Below are 21,978 nucleotides of genomic sequence, written 5' to 3'. Positions count from 1 at the left end.
TCGAAGTCTGCCATGAAATCGAAGGATGCATCGATAAGCAGCAACGTCAGGTCAATCTTTTTATTTAAAATCTCATTTTCAATCTCGAGATACTCGGAAAGATTCGTAGTTTTCCGATCGCAATGAAGTTAATATGACTCGATGCTGTAGCAAATGTAAACGTGGAAGTGTAGGGGAATCACCGAAATGTTCTTAAACGCAAGAGTTGATGAAAACTATTTTTATTTCTTAAATAATTCAATCTTGACTGGCGTCAACATTCTCTGTCTGTAGACCTTTGAAAGCAGCAACTGGTATGTATGTAACGAGGGTGTACAGCTTGTTCGCTGAGTCTTCATCATCGTTCCTCCTTCTGCTCAATCGTACACGAACCCTGAATGGTACGTTCCTAAGAAACAGAGCGCTCGTTCATACCGACTCAGCGAAATCACTTTGAGACTTAAATTTCACGAAACCCTCTGAACTCTTTAAATATCGAAGAGTGTAAAATTCACCTGATTCCTTTCGACCACAGTTGCTTGTTAAGACGCGTGTCGATCCTCACATCCGGGGTGCCCATTTGTTTCTCAGCGAACTTTCGGATTTCCTTGATGGCTCGTGGAGCACGTTTTTTGAATCCAACGCCATGAAGGCGTTTGTGAAGGTTCACTGTGTACTCGCGAGTCACTACCTCGTTGATAGCGCTCTTTCCCTTCTTCTCCGTAGACTTGGCCATTTTACGCTGAAAGCAAAATCGCAGACCTTACTGTGACAGCGTGACATAACCAAAAAGATCGCCACTGAAAATTACGAAATAAAATCTACGAAACGGTTGAATCCGAAATGTAAACACCGTGCACGTACGAAATCGATATATCGTTACTCTAAAATACGAAATTACGTTCAATTAATTCGAATCGCGGAAGCTGCAGGTGGAGAGTAAACAAAACAACGACCAGGTCGTGTGTACTTGCTACGGGTACATATTACATTCCAAAACAATAATATTGAATCCATATTACTCTGCAATAATTAATCAACGCAACAGCACCGAAAGCTATTTATCTCCGACGACCTACAACCAGATGTTTCACGATTCTATTTTACGTGAAATTCACATTACCTCTCCGACGAATGGTTCGAAGCAAAAGAACCAAATTCTCTAGTGTTCCTAAACTCATCGCATTTACGCGACCCTGCGTTAACTGTTTACTGGATAATTTCTTCGAATATTCAGCTGAAACTTTATCGCGCATATCACGGAGAAACAAATTTCGCATACATTTTTGCAATACAAACACAGCGTTTGAATGAAACTTGCAATATCTAAAAAAATAATTCGATAAAATTCTTTCGATCTGTTCCACTATTTTGATCCCTATTTCTTAAGTTAGTGTTATATGGGGCGATTTCCACTTATTCCCAAATCGCCTGTGATTTTCATTAAGCTACGTTCTGCTGTACGCGACTAGACGCAACGTCAAGAATTTCAAAGTCGATTTTCTCGAAAATGAAGCGCGATATGAAAAAATTTTCTTCCTTTTTCTTGATTTATTTACTTGTTATGAGTCGAAAAGAAAGAGTAACTTTTTTTCATATCGCGCTTCATTTTCGAGAAAATCGGCTTTGAAATTCTTGACGATGCGTCCAGTCTCGTATAGGAAAAGCTACCATGAAAATCACCTTAAAGAATGTCAAAGTCGCTTTTCTCGAAAATGAAGCGCGATATGAAAAAAAGTTACTCTTTCTTTTCTAATTATAACAAGTAAATAAGTCGAGAAAAAGGAATAAAATTTTTTAATATCGCCCTTCATTTTCGAGAAAATCGGCTTTAAAATTCTTAACAATGCGTCCAGCCGCGTATAGGGAAAACTACCCTAATGAAACTCACGGGCGATTCGAGCGCAAGTGGAATTCGCCCCACGAATAATTTACTGCGATATCGTTGCTGAATTATTGGTCCGTAAAATTCGTAGATAATTTTTACCAACAAAGATATCGCACTAGATATGATGCATGACATAAGAAAGATCGCGCCACGATAGCTTCGGGGACGCTCGCAATGGTGGAAAATGGAGTCTATTAACCTGTGATGTTGATACGTTTGTTTTTAATCGCGAAAAAGCTTTTAATGGAATTAGAATGGCTGGTAAAGTGTGGAATTCAGAGATATGGAAAGCATGGGATAAACATGGGAAAAATGATTTGTAAGTGGTTAACGCGTTAACGTTCCGAAGCGCGTTCGGTTAAATATTGAATTGATACTCTGCATACTCTGTGCAATTGATGGTTGCAACTTATCTCTCCTGTTTCTCGCTCTTCTGAAGAGTTAATTGTCAATTAACGACTGTTTGCAGCCTCAAGTTAATCAAGCACAAATTTAAGGAAGGCAACACAGCAGGTGAATCTCCATTATTTTTTTTTTTCTCACGATCCTAACGCGCCAGCTTGGGGTCTGTGATTTACGCACGTCCAACTTCTCTATTTCCATCAGCCTCTTAAATTCGTGACGCTCTCAGTTTTTCCGGTACCAGCGATAGCGAGTTCGTCAAATTTATCATCCGTCCGCCGAACGACGAATATACGTAAATAAGAAATGCGTACAGCACACGTTGATACGTTCGCGGAATAAATTTATCGCAGTCTCCTTCGGAGGCAACGAGCCCTCGTACGCGATTTTAAAATTAATTTCTGAAATTTCGAGGCTCTTTTGGTTTCGACTTCATATCGACTTTACGCTCCGCATTTCGGTCATTTAAGTTAATACGCACGGAATTATTAAGCACTGGGTATGTCGAGCGTTTCTAACAACTTCGTGTGGTGTTTTCTTTAATTGTAGAATGGCGAAGAGGATTGTACGAATTAATATCGAATGGAATCCATGGGAACATAAAAAGGGACAATGTGGTTCAGACGTTAGGTGAACTGACGGTAAGAGCGACGGAGCTGCGATTACTATTACTCCGAACGAGTAGAGAGGCGAGCGGCGTGATTCTCGGCTCGGAGTTAACGCACGAAATATGTTTACTTCTAGAATATCGATGGGGCAATACCATCGGCGATAGTTGATATATTTACGCTAATTGACGTGGAGGCGCATAACGAGGACAGGAATAACTTTTATTATATCGTGAAAGAGTCGGAAAAGGTATCATTTTATAGGATAAAGATAAATGAGATTGGAGTAAGGACGATTCGCTGAAACGCAATCCCGACGGCGTACTTCATTCGTGTCGTTTGCTTTCTGCACAGTTTCTAACAGATAGGATACTGAAGGAGCGTTTAGAAATCGACACGCTGCAGGACGTGGGAACGTTGAAGAATAAAAATTTCCAAACCAAATTCATCAAAGTGAAGACAAAGTTGTAGTACGTATTTACTTCGCAGTAGAAACATCGAGGGAGGGCTTGTACAAATATTACGTTTCTTACAGCTATAAGCAACGGAAGTTTAACTTATTTAGAGAGGAGAGCGAGGGGTATTCTAAACTTATAGTGGAATTGAATCAGGAACGTCCAGCGAGCGAAGTAGCGTCGATACTTGAGATCGTTAAATCTCTCATTGGTATGTGGAAACTATCGTCCAGTTGGTATATTCTTGCCGACTGATCTACAGCGTTCGAGAAGCACGTGAACCTATATTGTTTACCGTTTTTGTAGGATATTTCAATTTAGACCCTAACAGAGTACTTGACATTTTACTAGAGACTTTTGAGAATCGACCTCAAGACGATGCGCTTTTTATTCCTTTAATTCGTTCGTATATGAGTGATCAGCAGGTACTCTGCGAAGTTTTAGGATTTAAATACTGTTCTACGGTTAACGCCACTCCGTTCTCGTTGCAAAAAGTTACCGCGCTTATGCTGCAGCACGGTGTCATTAAGTTAGACGATATATTGCCATGGTTAGTGCCGGACGATAGGACTATTATCAAAGAACACGAGCAGGCAATGAAACTGGCGAAAGAGTACGTTCGTAAGTTAAGCGTTATTTCCACTAAGGATAAGGAGGATGTGCCGGAGGAGAAGGAGAACCCACAGGTATACGGATCTGTACATTCGCTTAATATATCGACGGAGTTTCTATTCACGTGATCGTTTTCCCGAAGGATAAATACACGACTAATCAAAAGTTTGGGCTGTGCGAAGCGCTTCTAGAAATAGGAGCCTGGGAGGTAGCGCAAAGCTTGTTCGGTCGGTTACCGGAGCACAGTCTCACCGATCAGCGCCCCATCGCGCTGGCGCTGTGTAAAATGATCCAATCCCTCATCGAACCAGTTTATCGCAAGTAAGCCCGGTTGCGCGTGAACCAGAATTGGGCATTATTCGAAAGGAATTTATTCTAATAATGCCCAACGTGTATCTGCGGTTGTAAGGAAAACTTTCACCTTCGAGATATTGGCGCTTAAAGTTCTAAACACCGATTCTTCTTATTAACAATGTTTCCTTGTTTTCTTTTTACGATATAAACGTATATTTCCCTCATTTTGCACAGTATTCAATATTCGCATAATCAACGTAAATAATAATAAACAAAAGAGTAATAATTTGCGGACAGTTTTGGCAGAACGACCCAAGTCCACCGGACTTGTACTATTCCGCTCGACCGTGTCACAGTTAAGGTAGTTTTTTCGAAATATAAACGTTGTACGCAAGACGTGAGTATTCCACGCGAGACACGAGCATCGTACGCGTCTAAAGTAGGGCTGGGAATATTTTTCGAATTTTTCGGTATTCGAATATTCGAATACTTCAGCTGCTGAATTATTTGGCGAATATAATTCGAATACTACTCGAATACTTCAGCTGCTCGATTATATGGCGAATATAATTCGAATACTATTCGAATACTATTCGAAGATGTAAGATCAGAAAAAACTTTTGAAGTTTACTGGCATGAAGGATATTATTGCGGAAGAAGTAGTTATTTTAGTAGATTAATAAAAATAGAAGGTAAAAAATCTAGTAATCTGATCGAGTAATCTTCGTGTTCTCCAATTTTTGTGGACTTACGTCGTTCTGCTAAATGCCTACAAATTGAATATCGGACTTCGGTTAAATTACATTATTTTTTGAAACTGTGACATGTTTTTCCTTACAATCACGGATACAACGTATATTCTATTGCAGAAGTAAATTGTGCTGTTCGCTACTGCGTTATATTTCAGGCACTGTATCATATCACCGAAATTAGAAGGTAGAAGAATGCCTCCTTTGAAGAGCGCCCTAGCCCCGAAGCCGATCGAGAACCTCGAGGACATACACGATCAACTGTTGCCAATGCTCATAGTGCTCGGCCCGAATCTGCACCACGACCCCGTTCTAATGTACAAAATCATGAGGCTGTGCCACGCGGTTATAAAGAACTGCCCGCTAGATTCGAACAAGCAGCCGGTCGACAAGAACAACAATCTGTATTACGACGTGCTGACTGTCCTCGACGTGGCATTGCTGCCGTCCTTGTCTTTCATGGACTGCAACTGCTGCGTCGCGGAAGAGCTGTGGAACATTCTGAAGTACTATCCGTACCAGAATCGTTACTGCCTGTACGCTCGGTGGAAGAACGACACGCCTTTGCAGCACGCCGCCCTTCTGCGGAAGCGAGCGGACGCGCAGAAGAAGATCAAATCGATCATGAAAAGAGTGAGCAAGGAGACTATCAAGCCTGTGGGAAGATCGATAGGCAAATTGACGCACTCCTCGCCTGGCGTATTGTTCGATTACGTTCTCATACAGATTCAATTGTACGATAATCTCATAGGTGCGTAGATGATCTTAGAAGCCCTGTCCAGTGTAGGGCTGGGACTATTTGTCGAATTATTCGGTATCCGAATATTCGAATACTTCAGTTGCTCAATTATTTGGCGAATATAATTCGAATATCCAAGTATTCGAGTACTACTCGAATATTTAAGTATTCGAGTACTATTCGAATACTGATGTATTCGAATATTGAAGTATTCGAATACTGATGTATTCGAATATTGAAGTATTCGAATACTGATGTATTCGAATAGTATGGTGTGAATTATAAATCAACTTATTTACATCAGTATTCGAATAGTATTCGAATAATAACATTCGAATACTCAAATATTCGAAGTTTATTCGTAGCATTCGAATACTTGTAAAATATTCGAATATTAAATTATTCGAATAGTCCCAGCCCTGATCCAGTGGTGCAGCTCTAATCGCTTCGTCTGTTACAGGCCCAGTCGTAGACTCGTTGAAGTATCTAACAAACATTTCGTACGACGTACTCGGCTACTGTCTCGTGGAAGCATTAGCTGGCGCGGACAGAGACCGATTTAAACACGACGGCACCAGCATATCCCTCTGGCTCCAATCTCTCGCTTCCTTCTGCGGAGCTATATTCAAAAAGTATAATATCGAACTTACCGGTCTGCTGCAGTACGTAGCGAACCAACTCAAAGCACAAAAAAGGTACTTTACACGAATCAAACTAACTTCTTAGCGAGAGGTCTATTTCTAGCGAAGTATATTCTCATCCATTGCATAGTTTCGCAAACGCTAGGTATATAAAGCGAGGAAGTAACGTGTATTTAATTTAAACAACGGGCGGAAAGACTGTGGCGACCTTTCCGCTCGATCTTTTATGATTTTATAAGCCCAGCCGCTCGGCAGATATGATTTAATAATACTTTCTCATTCTTTAAACAGCTAAAGAAAGAAGATTCTGCGTTTTTCTTTCGATTCGCTAAAGCATGCAGAAAGGAATGATTAATATTAGTACAATTAGTGGTAACGTTAATATAAATCCCTAATAACGGTGCAGTTTAAAAATAGTGGCAGGAAATCTCTTTTTAGGCGTGTGTAAATATCTTGAACGTAAAAGCATAATAGTTTCGAGCCTGTCTAAGATCCATTCAGGCCAGCAGATTTTTCTAGCGAGACCGTTACAGTACGTTAACATTTTCTGCGGGTACTTTAACACGTGCGATCGCAAACAAGTACCGGTGCAACACGACGGTGGTTGCATTTAAATAAGAAACACAGATATGATCCGCTCTTTGTGAATTTCAGAATAATTATGCTCACGAACGCGTGAAAACTCTGACCAACTTGTTGACGCATGTACTATGAAGACTTTTTAATTGCAGTGAACATACATATACTATCACTCTGCTGTAATCGTTCATAACACGGAAACATCTAATGTCGTTGAGTAAAATAGAATTTACAAACTTTTCATTGCAAAGGAAACATACCGGTGACAATTTAGAACGTGTGGCAATATGCGGCTTTCTCTCCGTTCCTTTCGAACAGACCTTTGGTTACCGAATGCATTTTTGTTCTTTACCGATCGGCTTAACATTCGAGGAAGATCGACGTAAATATCCAGCGTTGCGGATCCCTTTGTTTGTAAATGGTTACGTATTTCTCTGCAATGGGAACTTAGTATTTCAAGATAACTAAATACAGAACTACTTTCGAGAGACACGTTTGTGAGGTTCGGAAAGGCTTGGACGTAGAGCAGAGGAAAGAAGAAGGAATATTTTGGGAAAAGGGGACATTGATTATCGTCCGATCAATAGGAGGCTGAAAGCATCTAGTATCGAATCTTATAGTTTTAACTAAGAACGTGAAATAGAGGAGTTTTAAGCTTGCAATGAGAGATTAGAACGGAACATATGAGATTCATCGATGACAAAGAGTAATTATTTGATAAAGATTCTCCGTAGAGAATATTCAGCTGCAGGAAAAGCTCGGAGACCGAGTGTCCATTTAGTATAACTGTTTAAAAATAATTCGCACACATTTTGGGAGTAAAGTTTTATGTTACGAGAAATATTGCCACCGATGCAATGAGCCCCTAGAAGGACAAGGTAAACTAATCTTTATTTCGGTAATCTTAGTGCCTACTGCGATAGCGTATGACGAGTGCGTTGAAATACTTTGAATCCTACTTTTTCTTTCTAGGTAAAAAGTTTTGTAAAAAGAAAGATATAAAGAAATCGAAATCATAAGTATTGGACGAACGGCTAAAGAATGCTTGTAATTTTGACTCTGTCTTTGGAAAAATATGGTTCAAGGGGAAGAGAAATAAAGTTAAAGGTGATAAAGCTAGTCGGGTGTATGGATCTCTGCAATAAAAAGTACAAAGACGAGGATGCTAATTAAAGTGTTGTAAATTTAATATCGACTCGCAAGAGAATAGTGGGAAGAGAATGAGTGCAAACTGAATGAATATCACGCATTTAAAAGACAGTGTCACGGTTGTCTTTATAAATCTTTAGAAAGCGAGGAGATAGGATCTGGCATACGTCCTATTGTGATAGGCTTCGGCATAAATTAGAAAAGTTCGAAACATCGATAAACAATCGAAACACGAATTTCCACATACACATTTTCATTTTATCGCTACACTAATGCATAGCTGTACAATCTTTTGTTTTGTAATTTATAAAGTGCTAGAGTATAATTGTTATTTACTAGTTTTTACTTATGCAATAATTGTAAGTTTCCCCGGCCGGGGATTTATTATTATTCAGTGATTCTGAGTCTTGGTTGTACTACAAAGGAACTTTTGATTGTCAATTTTCACTGACGAAAGTCTACATTGATATTGCATAGTGAGAAGAATAAACTCCGGCGAAGCATACGAAAGTAATAACATTGCAAACTTTATTGTTTATCTTTATTTTCAGCCTAGATTTATTAATATTGAAAGAGATAGTACAAAAAATGGCAGGTATCGAAGCTGCTGAAGAGATGACTTCTGATCAGCTCGATGCTATGGCTGGCGGGGATTTATTGAAGAATGAGGTGAGCTTGGTGAATGATGGATTAAATGAATCTGTAAATACAGGGTCATTTAGAAATTCGTGTCAATGCTTCAGAGAGTAAATCTACACACTAATGTACGTAAAAACATCGTATAAACATATTTCTCAAAAATGGTAAGCGCTATTATCTGGAAAATGGTTGGAAGTGCGAAAAAAATTATATCTACAGTAATTGTAGAAAATTGAATGCTCTTTTAATGTTGTTTGAAGAAAATTTCGATGGGACTTACCATATTCGAGGAATTCTTTAAACCATCGGTGAATTCTAAACTTTACGGCACACTTTCCTGTTGTTCGATTGCAATACACTTTCAGGGATTATTTTTTATGAAATGGAACCATACTAGAGGGTGAGAGCAAAGAAATATGAAAAAGAATTCGAGACGTGTAAAGGGCCACCATAATGTTTTATGTCCTCGATGTCTCAATGCACGCTGCTGCACGCCTTAGTACTAGGGCTGGGACTATTCGAATAATTTAATATTCGAATATTTTACGTATTCGAATGCTACGAATAAGCTTCGATTACTGAAATATTCGAATACTGAAATATTCGAATAGTATTCGAATACTGAAATATTCGAATAGTATTCGAATACTGAAATATTCGAATAGTATTCGAATACTGAAATATTCGAATAGTATTCGAATACTGAAATATTCGAATACTGAAATATTCGAATACTGAAATATTCGAATAGTATTCGAATACTGAAATATTCGGATAGTATTCGAATACTGAAATATTCGAATAGTATTTGGATACTTGGATATTCGAATTATCCCCTACACATTCACAAAGTCTCAGAATTTTTTGAATTTCCGGGTTGAGGCACTTCGAATATTTTCTTTAATCATCCATAACTCGAAAACCATACATCACACATGCTCAAACAACTTAGTTGTGTAGATTTCCTCCCCGAATTATTAACACGCGTCTATGAATCACCCTGTATACATTATACTCACTGCAAAAATATTCCTCAGGCTGGTTACTTTAGTCAAGTACGTAATACGAAAAAGTCATCTCAAAGATTGAAAGAAGCTCTCGCTGAACATGATCTCGCCGTAGCTCTGTGTCTTCTGATGGCGCAGCAGAAGCACTGTGTTGTGTACAGAGAAACAGATAAATCTCATCTTAAACTTGTTGGTAAGTTTACCTCTTGATTCTAGAACCTGCTTTTCTTGCGCGGTTTAATAAGAATTATAATTGCATGTGAAATTCTAGGAAAATTGTACGATCAGTGTCAAGACACGTTAGTCCAGTTTGGAACCTTCTTGGGATCCACAATGACAGTGGACGAATACGTGGACAGACTTCCTTCGATTCATTCAATGCTTCAGGACAATCACATACATTCTGATGTTGCATTTTTCCTTGCAAGACCAATGTTTGCACATGCCATTAATGTAAGTCAGCCGTCTGTGTATTTCTTCAGCTTTAATCCTTCGCGTAAATGTATTTGTATTCCATTGGGGGCTGGAGCAGACCAATTTTTTAATTCGGGGAGTCCGACATCATAATGTGTCCCTTTAATTTTGACGCGGGGTGTAGTATTTAAAAAAAATTCCCTGCTTGTATAAAAATAAAATAAAATTCAAGTAAAAAGGAATCTGGAGCAGTGGGGCAGTAGAACTTTTCCATTCCCCGAGTCAAATCCCATTGCTCCAGCTTCGAGCTCTTCTCCAACGCTCTGCTTATAATCGCTTCTTCCAGATGAAATACGACGCCCTGCGCAAAGCTGACCCGAATTACAAGAAGATGTCCACCGCTATGAAACAGCAGAAGTACATAGAAGCCGCGCAAGCAGTCATGGCACCCGTCGCTCAATCCGTTAGACCTTTGCATCCGCTGAAAGTATGGGAAGACATTTCCCCGCAATTCCTGGTGACATTCTGGTCACTGTCCATGTACGATCTATATGTTCCTGTCGAGAGTTATCAGAGGGAGATAAACAAGCTAAAGCAGCTCGCGGCGCAAAGCGCCGATTCCAAAGACGTGGTACGCCAGCCTCGAACTTCCAGCCGTTGGAGCTGCTAATTCTAAATTAATATACCTCCCCTTTCTTAGAATGTTAGCAAAGGGAAGAAGGAGCAGGAGAGATACACTACGCTGATCGAAAAGTTGCAGGATGAGAGAAGGAAGCAGGAGGAGCACGTTGAAAAAGTGTTCGCGTACCTAAGGTGACATTGACGTAGATTTTTAGAATGCTTGCATGATTTAATCACACTGTTCATTTACCAGGCAAGAAAAGGACACGTGGTTCTTATCGCGGAGCGCCAAATCGGCGAAGAATGAAACGATAACACAATTCCTTCAACTGTGCTTGTTTCCCCGCTGCACGTTTACAACTGTCGATGCCATGTACTGCGCCAAGTTCGTTCACACCATACACTCTTTGAAGACTGCAAACTTTTCCACACTTCTTTGCTACGACAGAGTAAGTGTGAGATAGAAGCGACAAGTATCGTCACCAGAAGTTACTTGATATTTATTCGGCTGTGCTTGGTTTTGCAGCTTTTTTGTGATATAACATATTCAGTTACCTCGTGCACCGAGAACGAAGCGAATCGCTATGGGAGATTCTTGTGTGCCATGCTGGAAACAGTGATGAGGTGGCATTCAGAGAAAGCCATATTCGATAAGGTATATTGTCTTTAGCGGATTTTGTGGGGGTGCGCGGGTATCCGATATTTCGGGTTCAGGTCGGGTCGGGATTTTTCGGGTTCGGGTCGGGATTTTTCCGGGTTTCGCACACTTTTAAGTGTAATGAGATGAAAGAATTTTTAAGCAAATAAAATACTACACTTACGTCTTATACGACCCATACGACTTATTTTAATAAAATAATATTATTTCACACGTTGTATTGTGTAAGTTTCGTGGCTTAAAAATTCTTTCATCCGATCACACTGCAAAATCGTACTTAAAAGTTTAGGTACAAGACCACACGAAAAAATTATGTTCCGAATCGAAAATCTGTTCCCGAAATACCGGGTACCCGAATATATTAATGTGACAACAAACTTTCGGGGTCCCGTAATATCGTGTACCCGAAGGCCACCCCTAGTATTTTATATGCAAGCATTTTCACGAGCCAACTTTATTCCAGGAATGCAACAATTATCCAGGATTTGTAACAAAGTTTCGAGTTAGTAATCAATTTTCTGAAGCGAACGACATGGTGGGATTTGAAAATTACAGACACGTGTGCCACAAGTGGCACTACAAGATCACAAAGGTACTCTCCGCGTAAATTGCATCGTAGAATCTGCATGCCGCGGTACTGAAATGCTGTTTCTTCCGCAGGCCATCGTAGTGTGTCTGGATTCCAAGGATTATGTACAAATAAGAAATTCCTTGATAATATTAATAAAAATATTGCCACATTTCCCTGTGCTGGCTAAGTTGTCTCAAATCCTCGAGCGCAAGGTGGAGAAAGTGAGAGAGGAGGAGCGTGGACAGCGACAGGACTTGCATGTCCTGGCCACGTCTTACAGTGGCCAGTTGAAAGCGAAGACTCCGAACATGATTCGCGAAGCGGACTTTCATCACGTAGGAGACAAGGTGCGCGGCTTACTTGTTTCAACAACGCCTGAAGTGGTTAGTTAAATTTTAATATCTTTTCATCTAGGCTGGGAAGACACAGGACACTCCGAACAATGATATCTCGGATAAGGTCGGCGATGGGATATCGAGTAAAGAGATCACTAACGGCGATACTCGGATAGAGAAGGAGACTAAAGATCAGCGAGAAAAACGAAGTGCTTCGAATCAGATACACCAGTAAGCTCTGCGATACTGTTTACCTAACGGTGCTGTTAAAAGTTCTCTGCCATTTCTTTCTTCCCTTGTTTAATGTAGCGAAAGCTCCGAGAAAGTCAGGAAGAAAGAGGAGAGCAAAGAGAGTTCGGAGGGAAAGGAGAAGCACATAAAAAAGGAGGAAGTGAAGGAAGAGGATGCGATAGATAAGAAAGATCGAAAATATTATAAAGTAATTGCAGGCTTCTTATAAATCATTTTATAGCGTTTAAAAAGTGTATTGGTCTGAATTTCAATTTAATTGCAGGAAGAACACTATTACGGCAGTGGGGTAGATAATTTAGATAGAGATCTTTCCAGCGTATCGAACAGCAGCGCTAGTTCTGGACCAACGCAGGATGGATCTGACAGAGGTTTGCATTAAAATCATAGAAATCGCCAAGACGAAGTGTTGAAAGGCTTTTCGTAGTATTCTTTAAGGAATAAGGATAAAGGCCGGCTAAAGAAATTAATTAATCGTCGCTGCGCTTCGATCTACTGTGCGCGGCTCCGGGATCAGTTTAAAAATTTTCCTCTTCGCTCCGCCGCACTTAAAAGACTTCAACGCAAAATGCCTATGTTAGTTCCACGTACTTTGTCCTGCATTACGATAATAATAATATCTAATTCCAGATGCCAAGAGAAGAAAAGTTGAAAGCGTGCAGAAGGTGAGGACTTCGCGCATTCCGTTAATTCGTTCCTTATGTATCTTGTTCTAATTTAACTTTCTCGTTATCAACAGGAGGGAAGACGATCAGAAGGCAGCAATTTGGACAAGAAGGAGCGTTCAAGCAAGGGTAAAATAAGGGACGAGCAGAAAGAGTTGCGCAAAGAGAAGAAATTGGGGCGGAAAAGGGTAAGTCGCATTGACATCGTATGATATTAAGGGGAGAAGACCGTATAAATCGAACGAAAAGTAGAAACAAAATTTTTTCCATAAATCGCTTCTAAAACATTTCAAAAATATATTCTCAAAGTTATAGGCCGAAATTCAACTCCGTATTGATCAACGCTCGTTTTGAGCGTTAAAACAATCACGTGGCCGACGCTCAACCAACGAACGAGTACCCTTAAAGTTCCGAAAGGATTAACGCATTGGTATCTTAGCAAAAAACTCCTAAAAATTGATACAAAAATAAGCCGTTTATACGGGGCTTCTCCCCTTAAATGCAACGATAACTTTACTCTGGTATAAATCTATAATATTCTTAAAACAGGAAAGGGCGGATGAGTCGGCGGTCACGACCGAGCAGAAAAGAAGGAAAGATGACGAAAGAGGTACACGCTGCTCCTTCGATGTTAAAAATTGGCTTTAAGACCTTCGTGCTAGAAATAATGAGAATTGTTTTCAGCGAAAGGAACGCATCAGAATGGCGATATCCCGGAGCATAGAGAAAAGCACCACTATAACAAGGTCAGTAGCTTTAATTTAAACCTTGCGTTATCCATTTAAAAAAGAGGAATATATTGTGGTTCGAACTATATTAGCGAAGTACTTCTTTCCAAATTTCTGTTCTTTATCACTGATAAGAGAATCGATTGTAAGTAGGTCGTTAGCTGTCGTCCCTGTAATTTTCACACGCAATGCTTAGGAGTAGCGTAATCCCCGTTCGATAAGAGTACATATTCGACACACCGCGCACTGGCATATCACACTTTCTTTTCTTTTTTATATAAATCCTGTTACATCACAGTTTCGCATTTATCCCGACATTCTGCTACGAATTAACTTTTAATCGTTTTTCTAACACTATTCCTTGACCCCTTAGTTGATAAAGACGTCCGCTTCGAGTACATTGAAAAGACGAAATGGGAGACAATAGCAAAGACCAGAAAAACTAGGTGATACTATCAAGTACCCAAACGCCAATTGCAGGAAAGCATGGCATTCGGGGGATTCATATGAGAATATATTTTCAGGAAAAGTCACCGTACACAAAGGAACGTACACATGAACGGGAAGGGCGCGAGAGCCGTGATAAACAATATCCTTTTCTAATGCATATTTCCAATTGACATCTACTTGATCATTCCGAAACCCTCGCGAATCCAATGGAACAGAATATAATCCTTAACCACCGCGTACTAGGAGGAGTTCGGATCCCAAACGAAGATGATGTACAACAATGGAAAAAATTTGACTTAACATTTTATATACTACGTTTGGTGTTGCATGTAATTAAGGTAGAATTCGAATAATAAAGAAAAAAAAATAGCGGATTAATTTGTATATTATATTAACGTCCAATTTTATAAAATAAACTAGATAACAAAAGATCTTTGGTACGCATTCAATTCAGTCTTAAGTTTGTACATATATATATATATAACTGAGATATTATACGATTTATAAATAATAGAAATTAGTGATTACAATAAAAAATTATTCTTCCGATCGATTACAATTGTTATTCCTAATCCCCTCTAAAACCCGAGGACGGTAATTACAGTCTTAACTACTATACGTGGTTTATAAATACAATACTCGATATAAATGACGTTGCAGTGTTAAAATTACGTGCAGATCGTTCTTGCGTTTGTGCTACTAAATTGTAAAAATTAACACGGTGAATTATTGATGAAATTGTAGTAATACTGATCGGCTTTCAAGCTTTCTTCTTCCAGGCGCTTAAGTCTCAGCTTCGCGTCCTGGAGGATATCTTCCGTCGAGCTGCTTTCGCTAATGATTGTATTAACGTTTGGAGTTTGTGCCGGAACTTCTACGCTGATGGGCCTCAGGGAACGTAGCCCTTCTATTTGCCGAGATAACTGAAGCGCACGCTGCGTTATCTGCTCTATTTTTAATTGCTGGTCTTGTACGACGGTACTTAATTCCTCCTTCTCCTTAGTAAGAGCCTTGATCTTCTCTTCTTGCAGTATATCGCTTGTAAAATCTGTTTGCACTTCTACGCTTCTCACATTTTGACTAGTAGATACTTTCTTCTGCTCCTGCAGATTTTTTAAGTCCTCCTCCAACTTCTTATAGTTGCTCTGTTCACTCTGCAATCTGGATAATTCTGTTAGACCCACCAAAGTGGTGTAGAAATTAATGTATGTAGATTAGGGTGGCTCTTATTTAATCTTGGTGAAAATTTTTTACTTAAAAGCGCACAGAGTCGATTTTAGTTAATTATCAGCTAAGTTATTGATTACATAAAAAAACATGTCAAATAAAAGTTATAGATCCTGGCAAGCGGTGTCTTTTACATTCTATTAGTTTTTCTCGTGTGACTAACGGTTTTCGAAGAAAAATCCGAAAAAATGATAAAAGTGAAAAAATTTGTTTTCTAGTTTTGCAAGTTGCTTCTTGAACACTTTTTATATATGAAGCTGCCTGGGCCCCTACCCAAAAGGCCCCCCAAGATTCCATCTTCAAAAAAAATTATGATTTTATCGAAACACTATATTCCTTTTCTATTATTTTCTGTACCCTTAGCCCGTTTTTAGTAAACTACCTCTTCATTTTCCCGAAAAAAATGGGCCCCCTAGGGCCTTACCTTCACAAAAAAAAGATGATTTTATCCAAACAGTATATACCTTTTCTATTATTTTCTGTATGCCTAGCCCGTTTTTAATAAACTACCTCTCCATTTTCCCGAAAAAATGGGTCCCTCGGAACGTTTGCCCCGTTGGGCCTTTTTCCTTAAACCCGCCACCGATTCTGAGAGAGGCCGCGAAGATGGTTCAAAAGCCGAAACTAAGAGCCACCCTAACGTAGATATACCTTTTTTCTTCTTGCAATAATAATCTCTCCTTCAGCGTCAATTCCATCTCCTTTTGCAAGATTTCCTGTTCACTGTTCTGCTTCTTCTCCCTAACTTGTTTCTCTTTCAAACTCATCGCCTCCACGACGCGCTAGAAAATCATACTCTATTAATTACTTCAAAACAGTAATGTAAAGTAGAACGAAGCAGTCATTCCCCCACCTGAACTTCCTTCAGCTTCGTGTTTAATATTTCGAGCTGCTGTTCGACGAGCACCGCTTGCTCTTTCAACATCATTTCCCTTTCGTGCAACTTGCTACTGACCGCCTGCTTGTGCGCGAATACTTTCCTCTTCAATGCGTTCAACTTTTCTAGGCGCGAGCTATAAGATTGCCAAGAGAACTCAGTTTGCGTAGATTCGTTGCAGAGGGACACCTTCTCTTTTATAGGGACGCTATTGTGCATGTTATACGAGAACATAGTTATGCACTTTAACACGCACAAAAGAAGCGGCGCATCATTTTCGATGTACTGCGACATAACGTATCGCCCTTTAGCGTCGTGAGGATTGATACCTAAAGTTTCCAACACATGCAGTATATAATCGCTTTGCAACTTTTCTTTACTCGCCTCGCCAGACGTTCGGACCGTCTTGTTAGAAAAGTTTATTAATAACGGCGCCTCACTGGCAAATACCGACAAGGTGTAAGCATAATTGTGGTTAAATAAGTACTCTGCTACCAGTAGATCGTAAACGTATTGCTTCGCTGATTTGGGACCATCGGTTTTAAACAGGAGCTCCTTACTCCTTAATGCGCTTATTAAGTTCTGTCGGAGGTGCGTTCTTATGTTCGATATCACGCCGCATTCTTCGAACCTTCAAGCAGAATAAATGCATTTATTACGGAGATGCGCGTACTTTATAAATTTCCGTGTAACAATTAAACGCTGATTTATCGTAATCATTATTTGTACACAATTTGAAATCGAGACTAATAGTGTTTGCAGTGTAAATTCTATCGTTCGTAAAACTTAACGTATAACCCCTTATCTTCTCTAATATACTCCGTACGATTATATTTACCATTTGTACATCGATGATAAATATTCTTGCTCCATATTGTGCCAAATAATTTCGAGTAATTGTTGAAGAACAATATAATTATTACAAATGAGGGAACTTCCTTCTACAAATTAGAACACCAGTTGTATGTAAACAAAATTTAAATCGCGTTTTAATCGATACATCCAAGCTATATATCAATACATCGATTTATAAATCGATGTTATGAATCGATTTTATAAATCGATACATCGATGTTATGAATCGATTTTATAAATCGATACATCGATGTTATGAATCGATGCATCGATATTTAATAATAAACTCGAAGTTCAAATTAATCTTATTTATTTATTGACTCCTATATCTCATCTAGACCAATTGTTGACGATGTCTTTAATAATAATATTAATAATAGTTTATTTGACGGAAATAAAATCCGAGTTTGGCTTTTCCGCTTGACGCTGAAAATCACGTGGACCGATCACGTGACTGGTTTTAACGCTCAAACCGAGCGTCGAGCATCAGCATGAAATCGCACCTTTAAGAACCGAAGTTCGATTGCCTAGTACGGAACGAATCATTTGTAGCCTTCGTATCTACAAATATATCAATTTATTCACGTAGCTTTACAAAAATCGGTTTGTACATCACTTAAAGAATTTCGTATAAGTACTCGCTACTACCACTTACGCATCTTATTACCATAGATAATTTACTTAAATAGCAAGACAACAGAAAAACTGAAGTTTTTAAACAATACAGGAAGCAATTACAGTTTTATAAACTGTGGAAATACAATTCGAAGGTTGTATTCAGTTAGAAGACCTAGAAGCTTCTCAAACACACACACTCATGCATTTCTCTCGATCATAAACACACAAAAAGATTCAATAATACATTTCAACAAAACATATCACAATCTTGTACAATCTTCCTAATTTACGAAAAATCGACGAGTATAAATATCACCAGGTTCGTTATAATACTGGATGAAGTGTAAGTCGCCCTGCAGCCACCCGATCTAATACCCCATTACATCGAGTGTTTTAGACTGGGACTGATAAGAGTTATCTAAACTGCACTGTAAAATAAATAAATGAGAAACTTTCTACAGATTGTGCATGCACAATAGGATTTAGGAAACTCTGGTCTTCTTCGCGTCCGTTTTCTTGTGCTTCGATCGTTTCTTCGTCGCCACAGTTTTAATCTCTTCCGAGAACTCGTACTTGGCCACTAGCCGCTCCCTTATAATCAGACCGTGGATCAATCTCTTCCAATTCCCGTACACCCTTTTGTCCCGCTTCTCTTTGGCCCGTTTCATCGCCTCGACCTGCTCCGCTTCCCAAGCCTCGCGAAGAGTGTCCTCGTACTCGGCGCAAACAACAAACCCTTCCAGAGCAGGCACCGCGCCCATGCACCCAAAATTGAAGCCGACCACGGCCGAGGCACAGTCGATATTGAGCTTCCTCGCGACACGGTTCAATCCTGGGACTATTCAGTGGCGTGTTATCAGTCCTCGGCGCACATGACAGTGTCTCTTATCTATTAATTCAAGATACTTACGATTCACGTGGACAGTGCCTTTCGGAAGCATGCACTGCTTGAATAAATCCACATTTCCGTATTCGTTGCGCGGCACGATGCCGTCTTTAGCTTCCGGCGGCTCGTATTCTTTGGTTTGCCATTCGCCGAACACCTCCAGCGCCGAGTCCTTGATCTTCATTCCAGAAAGCTGCTCGAATCAAGAAATACTGTTTACTACCCCTGTAAAGCAGTGGTGAGCAACCTTGGGTCCGAAATGGGCCACAAGTGGAAACCTACTACTCTATGCGGGCCACAATATTAAATACATAAATATACTGATCAAAGAATTTTAATTTATGAGATGAATTCTTTTTTTTAAATTAGATTTACTGTTTATTAGTAATAACGTACCTACATATTATAATATAAACAGGTATATGTACGTATGTTTTTCTAATTTAATGAAATCAAATAACTATTGAAATTTACTTAATGAGATACTTGCTTCTGTTTCTCATAAACGAGCTTGCGAATGGCAACAACTTGATGCTACTACCTTGTCGTATTTTGGACGAGCCTTGACTATCTTATAAGGCTCTTGATTTGGCTTCACCACTCTGGCCCTCTTCAGCCACGTTTCTCTCGAGCAAAGCGTGTGCACACAGTGGCGAGAGTAGATCGCATCGCCAGTCTTCAGATGCCCCAGCGGCACGCAGTCCGGGGGGTACAAACCCTCAAATTTCAGCAAATGCCTCGCAACGACGTACAGCGGGTGCCCTTTGCATTCGGCGAGTGTTTTAGGCAATGGTTGCTCCAATTCCCTACAACGCAAATAAATCCACCGCATAAGAAGCCGCGGGTTTTCGACGAATCGAGGCATTTGATCGAGAATATACTTTTGTAGGAGCATCTCGTCTTCGGCTCGGGAAATAGCGGTGCTTTTTTCCTTCCAGGGAGCTAACGCTTCGGACCACCACTTTTCATCGACACGCTGCTTGCGCGTAACCGTGAGCCAGTGCGGACAGTAGCGTCTAGTCACGTCCTTTATCAAACCCTCGGAGTTCCAAGCGATTACGTGCAGTACAGGTTTCTTCGCGCTTTTCTACAAAAAAAAGTACAACCCTTGAAATAGAAAAAATCGTATAAATTTAGAAGTACAGTTGTCTCTCGGATCACTTACATACACTTCCTTCACGCAATGAATCTTCTCATCCATCACGCTAACGCAGATCCAACTATCCTCCGATTCTAGAAACACCTCAACCCAAATATCTTTCGTCTTCTTTCCTCTACCCGTTTCCTCACCTTCGCTGTCGGAGGACAATAATTTCCTATTGCTTCTCTTATTACTTTTAGAGCTCGCGGCTTTCTCGATCGTCTCGCTCGACTTCCTTTTCGCCACGCGTGTTGCTTTCGGATGAAACTCTGCTTCGGAATCTGTGGAATCTTCCTCCATGTAATACTTCGACTTTGTGCCGTCGCTCTTTGAACTCGATTCCGCAGGCTTCTCAGTTTCATTCTCGTCAGAAGCAACATTGACTCTACGGGATCTCAGCTGCCGTAGACTAGAAAGACCTTTCCCTTCCTCATCCTTCTTCCCAGCGGCGCTCGAACTTTTAGCCGCCTCGCTAGCCGCGGAATCTTTCTTAGCGTCCGATTTACTTTTCTTCGACTTCGAGTGTAAAATCTCCGCTGCCCTTTTTTTAGCTTCCATATTGGCATTCTTCTTCCCTTCAGGGCTGTTCTCGATCACGGTCGGTTTATCCGAAGCGTCCCGCTTGCGCGACTTCGAGGAGGCTCTACCTTTAGCTGCGTTAGATTTACCCTTCGAATTATCTCGCTCCTTCTTCTCAGTTTGGAATAACGGATCGTCGCTTAACGCTCGATGAGGCGGCCCGAGCGATACGACTAGACGGCAATTTAAACCGAGACCTCTCAGCGTAGCGACGTACAATAATACTAATTCTCTATAATCCGAGATTCTCCTTTCCTCCAAGACTTTCAACAAAGTTTCTTTATTTATGCGCTCGTTGCCATCGCTTCCAGCGGGATCAACCGTGAATACGTTTCTAAACCATTTGGTAAATTTCTCTAAATACGCGAGGTCGATTCTGGTCTTTGGATAGCTGGAGCTCGAAATCAGGAACAATCCCGTCGACATTACTTCGGGCTGGTTCGCCTGGCGATTTAAATAGAATCCATAAGCTAGCCAGCAGAGCAGGCCCACTTTTTCTATGAACACCTGGTTAGCCCTCAATCGTCTCCGCAGAAGCGCTTTCAGATCTACGGCCCCTTTCTTCTTCCTGTTCAACATTAAGCTTGTACCAGGCAAAGTAATCTTAACGCCATCCTTCGGAATAATGTACTCTGTATTACCTTCCTCGTCCTCCTCGTTTTCCACGGGTGTCTCGTTAAGGTCGTTCTTTCGCGGCGAGCCTGCGCTGCTCTCCCCCCGAAGCAGGAGTTCGTTTATCTCGTTAGGCGAGGTGGAATGTCTGCGCTCTTCCTTTATTTCGGAAACGAGTTTCTTTGCCTCGTCGGATGTCGGGGAGTCCAGCGATTGATGCTTCTCCGCATTCTCGCCGGACTGGTCAAGCTTCTGCGAGCTTTCTAAGTTCTTTAGGACTTGCGTGAACAGTTCGATGCTGCTGGCCTGACTGACATCGCGGAGACACTCGTCGTCGGTGGTTTCTTCCTCGGTGTCGGTTTTAACGGCGACAGTGTTTACCTTCGACTTCTTCTCTGCGAAAAAGCTGGAATTGAAATTGATTTTCTCCGGAGCCACCAGGAATTCGCTGCTGCTGTCCGAACTGTCGTCCTCCGATAAGCCACTCATCTCGGACACCTTTCGAAGCTACCGAATTCTTTGATTGTTATCGGTTAATCGGCACCTTATCGGGTTGCGTCATATCATAACATTCTACTGCGTCTCTGAAGTGCGTGAAATTCGTGAGATTGTGTCGTCCTTGGCTGCCACCTGATTATTAGGTTAGTTCTACACCAAATCGTCTGGCGGCGCTGTACTCAAGTTAAAGGTGCGATTTCACGCTGACGCTCGACGATCGTTTTGAGCATTTGAGTTTCCTTAATTCAAATAT

General features: G+C 40.5%; 3 protein-coding genes across 7 annotated transcripts; 1 reads left to right on the top strand and 2 right to left on the bottom strand.

Annotated features, from left to right (window-relative positions):
• Positions 1–205: 205 nt before the first annotated feature.
• On the bottom strand, positions 206–1,253 carry Rpl31 (ribosomal protein L31). 2 transcript variants are annotated; one of them, XM_076827668.1, is made up of 3 exons: positions 1,103–1,253; positions 495–721; positions 206–388 (listed from the first exon to the last, which is right to left on the bottom strand). In XM_076827668.1, exons 2-3 carry the CDS (start codon positions 713–715, stop codon positions 238–240), a joined length of 372 nt encoding a protein of 123 aa, XP_076683783.1. In that variant the 5' UTR covers positions 716–721; positions 1,103–1,253; the 3' UTR covers positions 206–237. The 2 variants fall into 2 exon arrangements, with proteins under 2 accessions (XP_076683783.1, XP_076683784.1); XM_076827669.1 differs by having other exon boundaries at positions 1,002–1,113.
• A 763-nt stretch (positions 1,254–2,016) lies between these two features.
• On the top strand, positions 2,017–14,806 carry Tho2 (THO complex subunit 2-like protein). Of its 4 annotated transcripts, none has more exons than XR_013087185.1 (29): positions 2,018–2,186; positions 2,337–2,380; positions 2,819–2,910; positions 3,014–3,127; positions 3,232–3,347; positions 3,413–3,543; positions 3,639–4,018; positions 4,087–4,265; positions 5,146–5,738; positions 6,187–6,421; positions 8,647–8,764; positions 9,772–9,934; positions 10,013–10,194; positions 10,502–10,786; positions 10,856–10,968; positions 11,030–11,225; positions 11,303–11,431; positions 11,898–12,026; positions 12,095–12,352; positions 12,420–12,571; positions 12,650–12,779; positions 12,855–12,960; positions 13,220–13,254; positions 13,329–13,442; positions 13,804–13,864; positions 13,939–14,000; positions 14,356–14,428; positions 14,507–14,571; positions 14,673–14,806. XR_013087185.1 is itself a non-coding variant. In XM_076827640.1 (28 exons), the coding sequence occupies exons 1-28, from the start codon at positions 2,122–2,124 to the stop codon at positions 14,701–14,703; spliced, it is 4,281 nt and encodes a 1,426-aa protein (XP_076683755.1). In that variant the 5' UTR covers positions 2,017–2,121; the 3' UTR covers positions 14,704–14,806. The 4 variants fall into 4 exon arrangements, 2 of the variants coding, with proteins under 2 accessions (XP_076683755.1, XP_076683756.1); XR_013087184.1 differs by having other exon boundaries at positions 13,801–13,864; XM_076827640.1 differs by lacking the exon at positions 14,356–14,428 and having other exon boundaries at positions 2,017–2,186; positions 13,801–13,864.
• Positions 14,800–21,834, bottom strand: LOC143377091 (uncharacterized). Its single transcript, XM_076828012.1, has 10 exons — positions 20,061–21,834; positions 19,777–19,982; positions 19,437–19,701; positions 18,920–19,088; positions 18,495–18,847; positions 18,326–18,377; positions 17,375–17,477; positions 16,513–17,167; positions 16,311–16,441; positions 14,800–15,593 (listed from the first exon to the last, which is right to left on the bottom strand). The coding sequence occupies exons 1-10, from the start codon at positions 21,714–21,716 to the stop codon at positions 15,146–15,148; spliced, it is 4,038 nt and encodes a 1,345-aa protein (XP_076684127.1). The 5' UTR covers positions 21,717–21,834; the 3' UTR covers positions 14,800–15,145.
• Positions 21,835–21,978: the final 144 nt, after the last annotated feature.

This window comes from Andrena cerasifolii, chromosome 15 (genome assembly GCF_050908995.1).
Source record: "Andrena cerasifolii isolate SP2316 chromosome 15, iyAndCera1_principal, whole genome shotgun sequence".
NCBI lineage: Eukaryota > Metazoa > Arthropoda > Insecta > Hymenoptera > Andrenidae > Andrena > Andrena cerasifolii.
This window is presented reverse-complemented; position numbering and strand designations above follow the sequence as displayed.

What these genes read in the sequence shown, in the direction of transcription:
- Rpl31 (XM_076827668.1), bottom strand. Translation starts at nt 715, where the DNA reads ATGGCCAAGTCTACGGAGAAGAAGGGAAAGAGCGCTATCAACGAGGTA. An exon ending in CTGTGGTCGAAAGGAATCAG is followed by an intron (nt 389 to 494) that starts GTGAATTTTACA and finishes TCTGTTTCTTAG; the next exon opens with GAACGTACCATTCAGGGTTC.
- LOC143377091 (XM_076828012.1), bottom strand. Translation starts at nt 21,716, where the DNA reads ATGAGTGGCTTATCGGAGGACGACAGTTCGGACAGCAGCAGCGAATTC. An exon ending in ATTGCGTGAAGGAAGTGTAT is followed by an intron (nt 19,983 to 20,060) that starts GTAAGTGATCCG and finishes TTTTTTTTGTAG; the next exon opens with AAAAGCGCGAAGAAACCTGT. An exon ending in CTCGTCCAAAATACGACAAG is followed by an intron (nt 19,089 to 19,436) that starts GTAGTAGCATCA and finishes TGATTCGAGCAG; the next exon opens with CTTTCTGGAATGAAGATCAA.
- Tho2 (XM_076827640.1), top strand. Translation starts at nt 2,122, where the DNA reads ATGGCTGGTAAAGTGTGGAATTCAGAGATATGGAAAGCATGGGATAAA. An exon ending in AGGAGAAGGAGAACCCACAG is followed by an intron (nt 4,019 to 4,086) that starts GTATACGGATCT and finishes GTTTTCCCGAAG; the next exon opens with GATAAATACACGACTAATCA. An exon ending in GCTTCGAATCAGATACACCA is followed by an intron (nt 12,572 to 12,649) that starts GTAAGCTCTGCG and finishes TGTTTAATGTAG; the next exon opens with CGAAAGCTCCGAGAAAGTCA.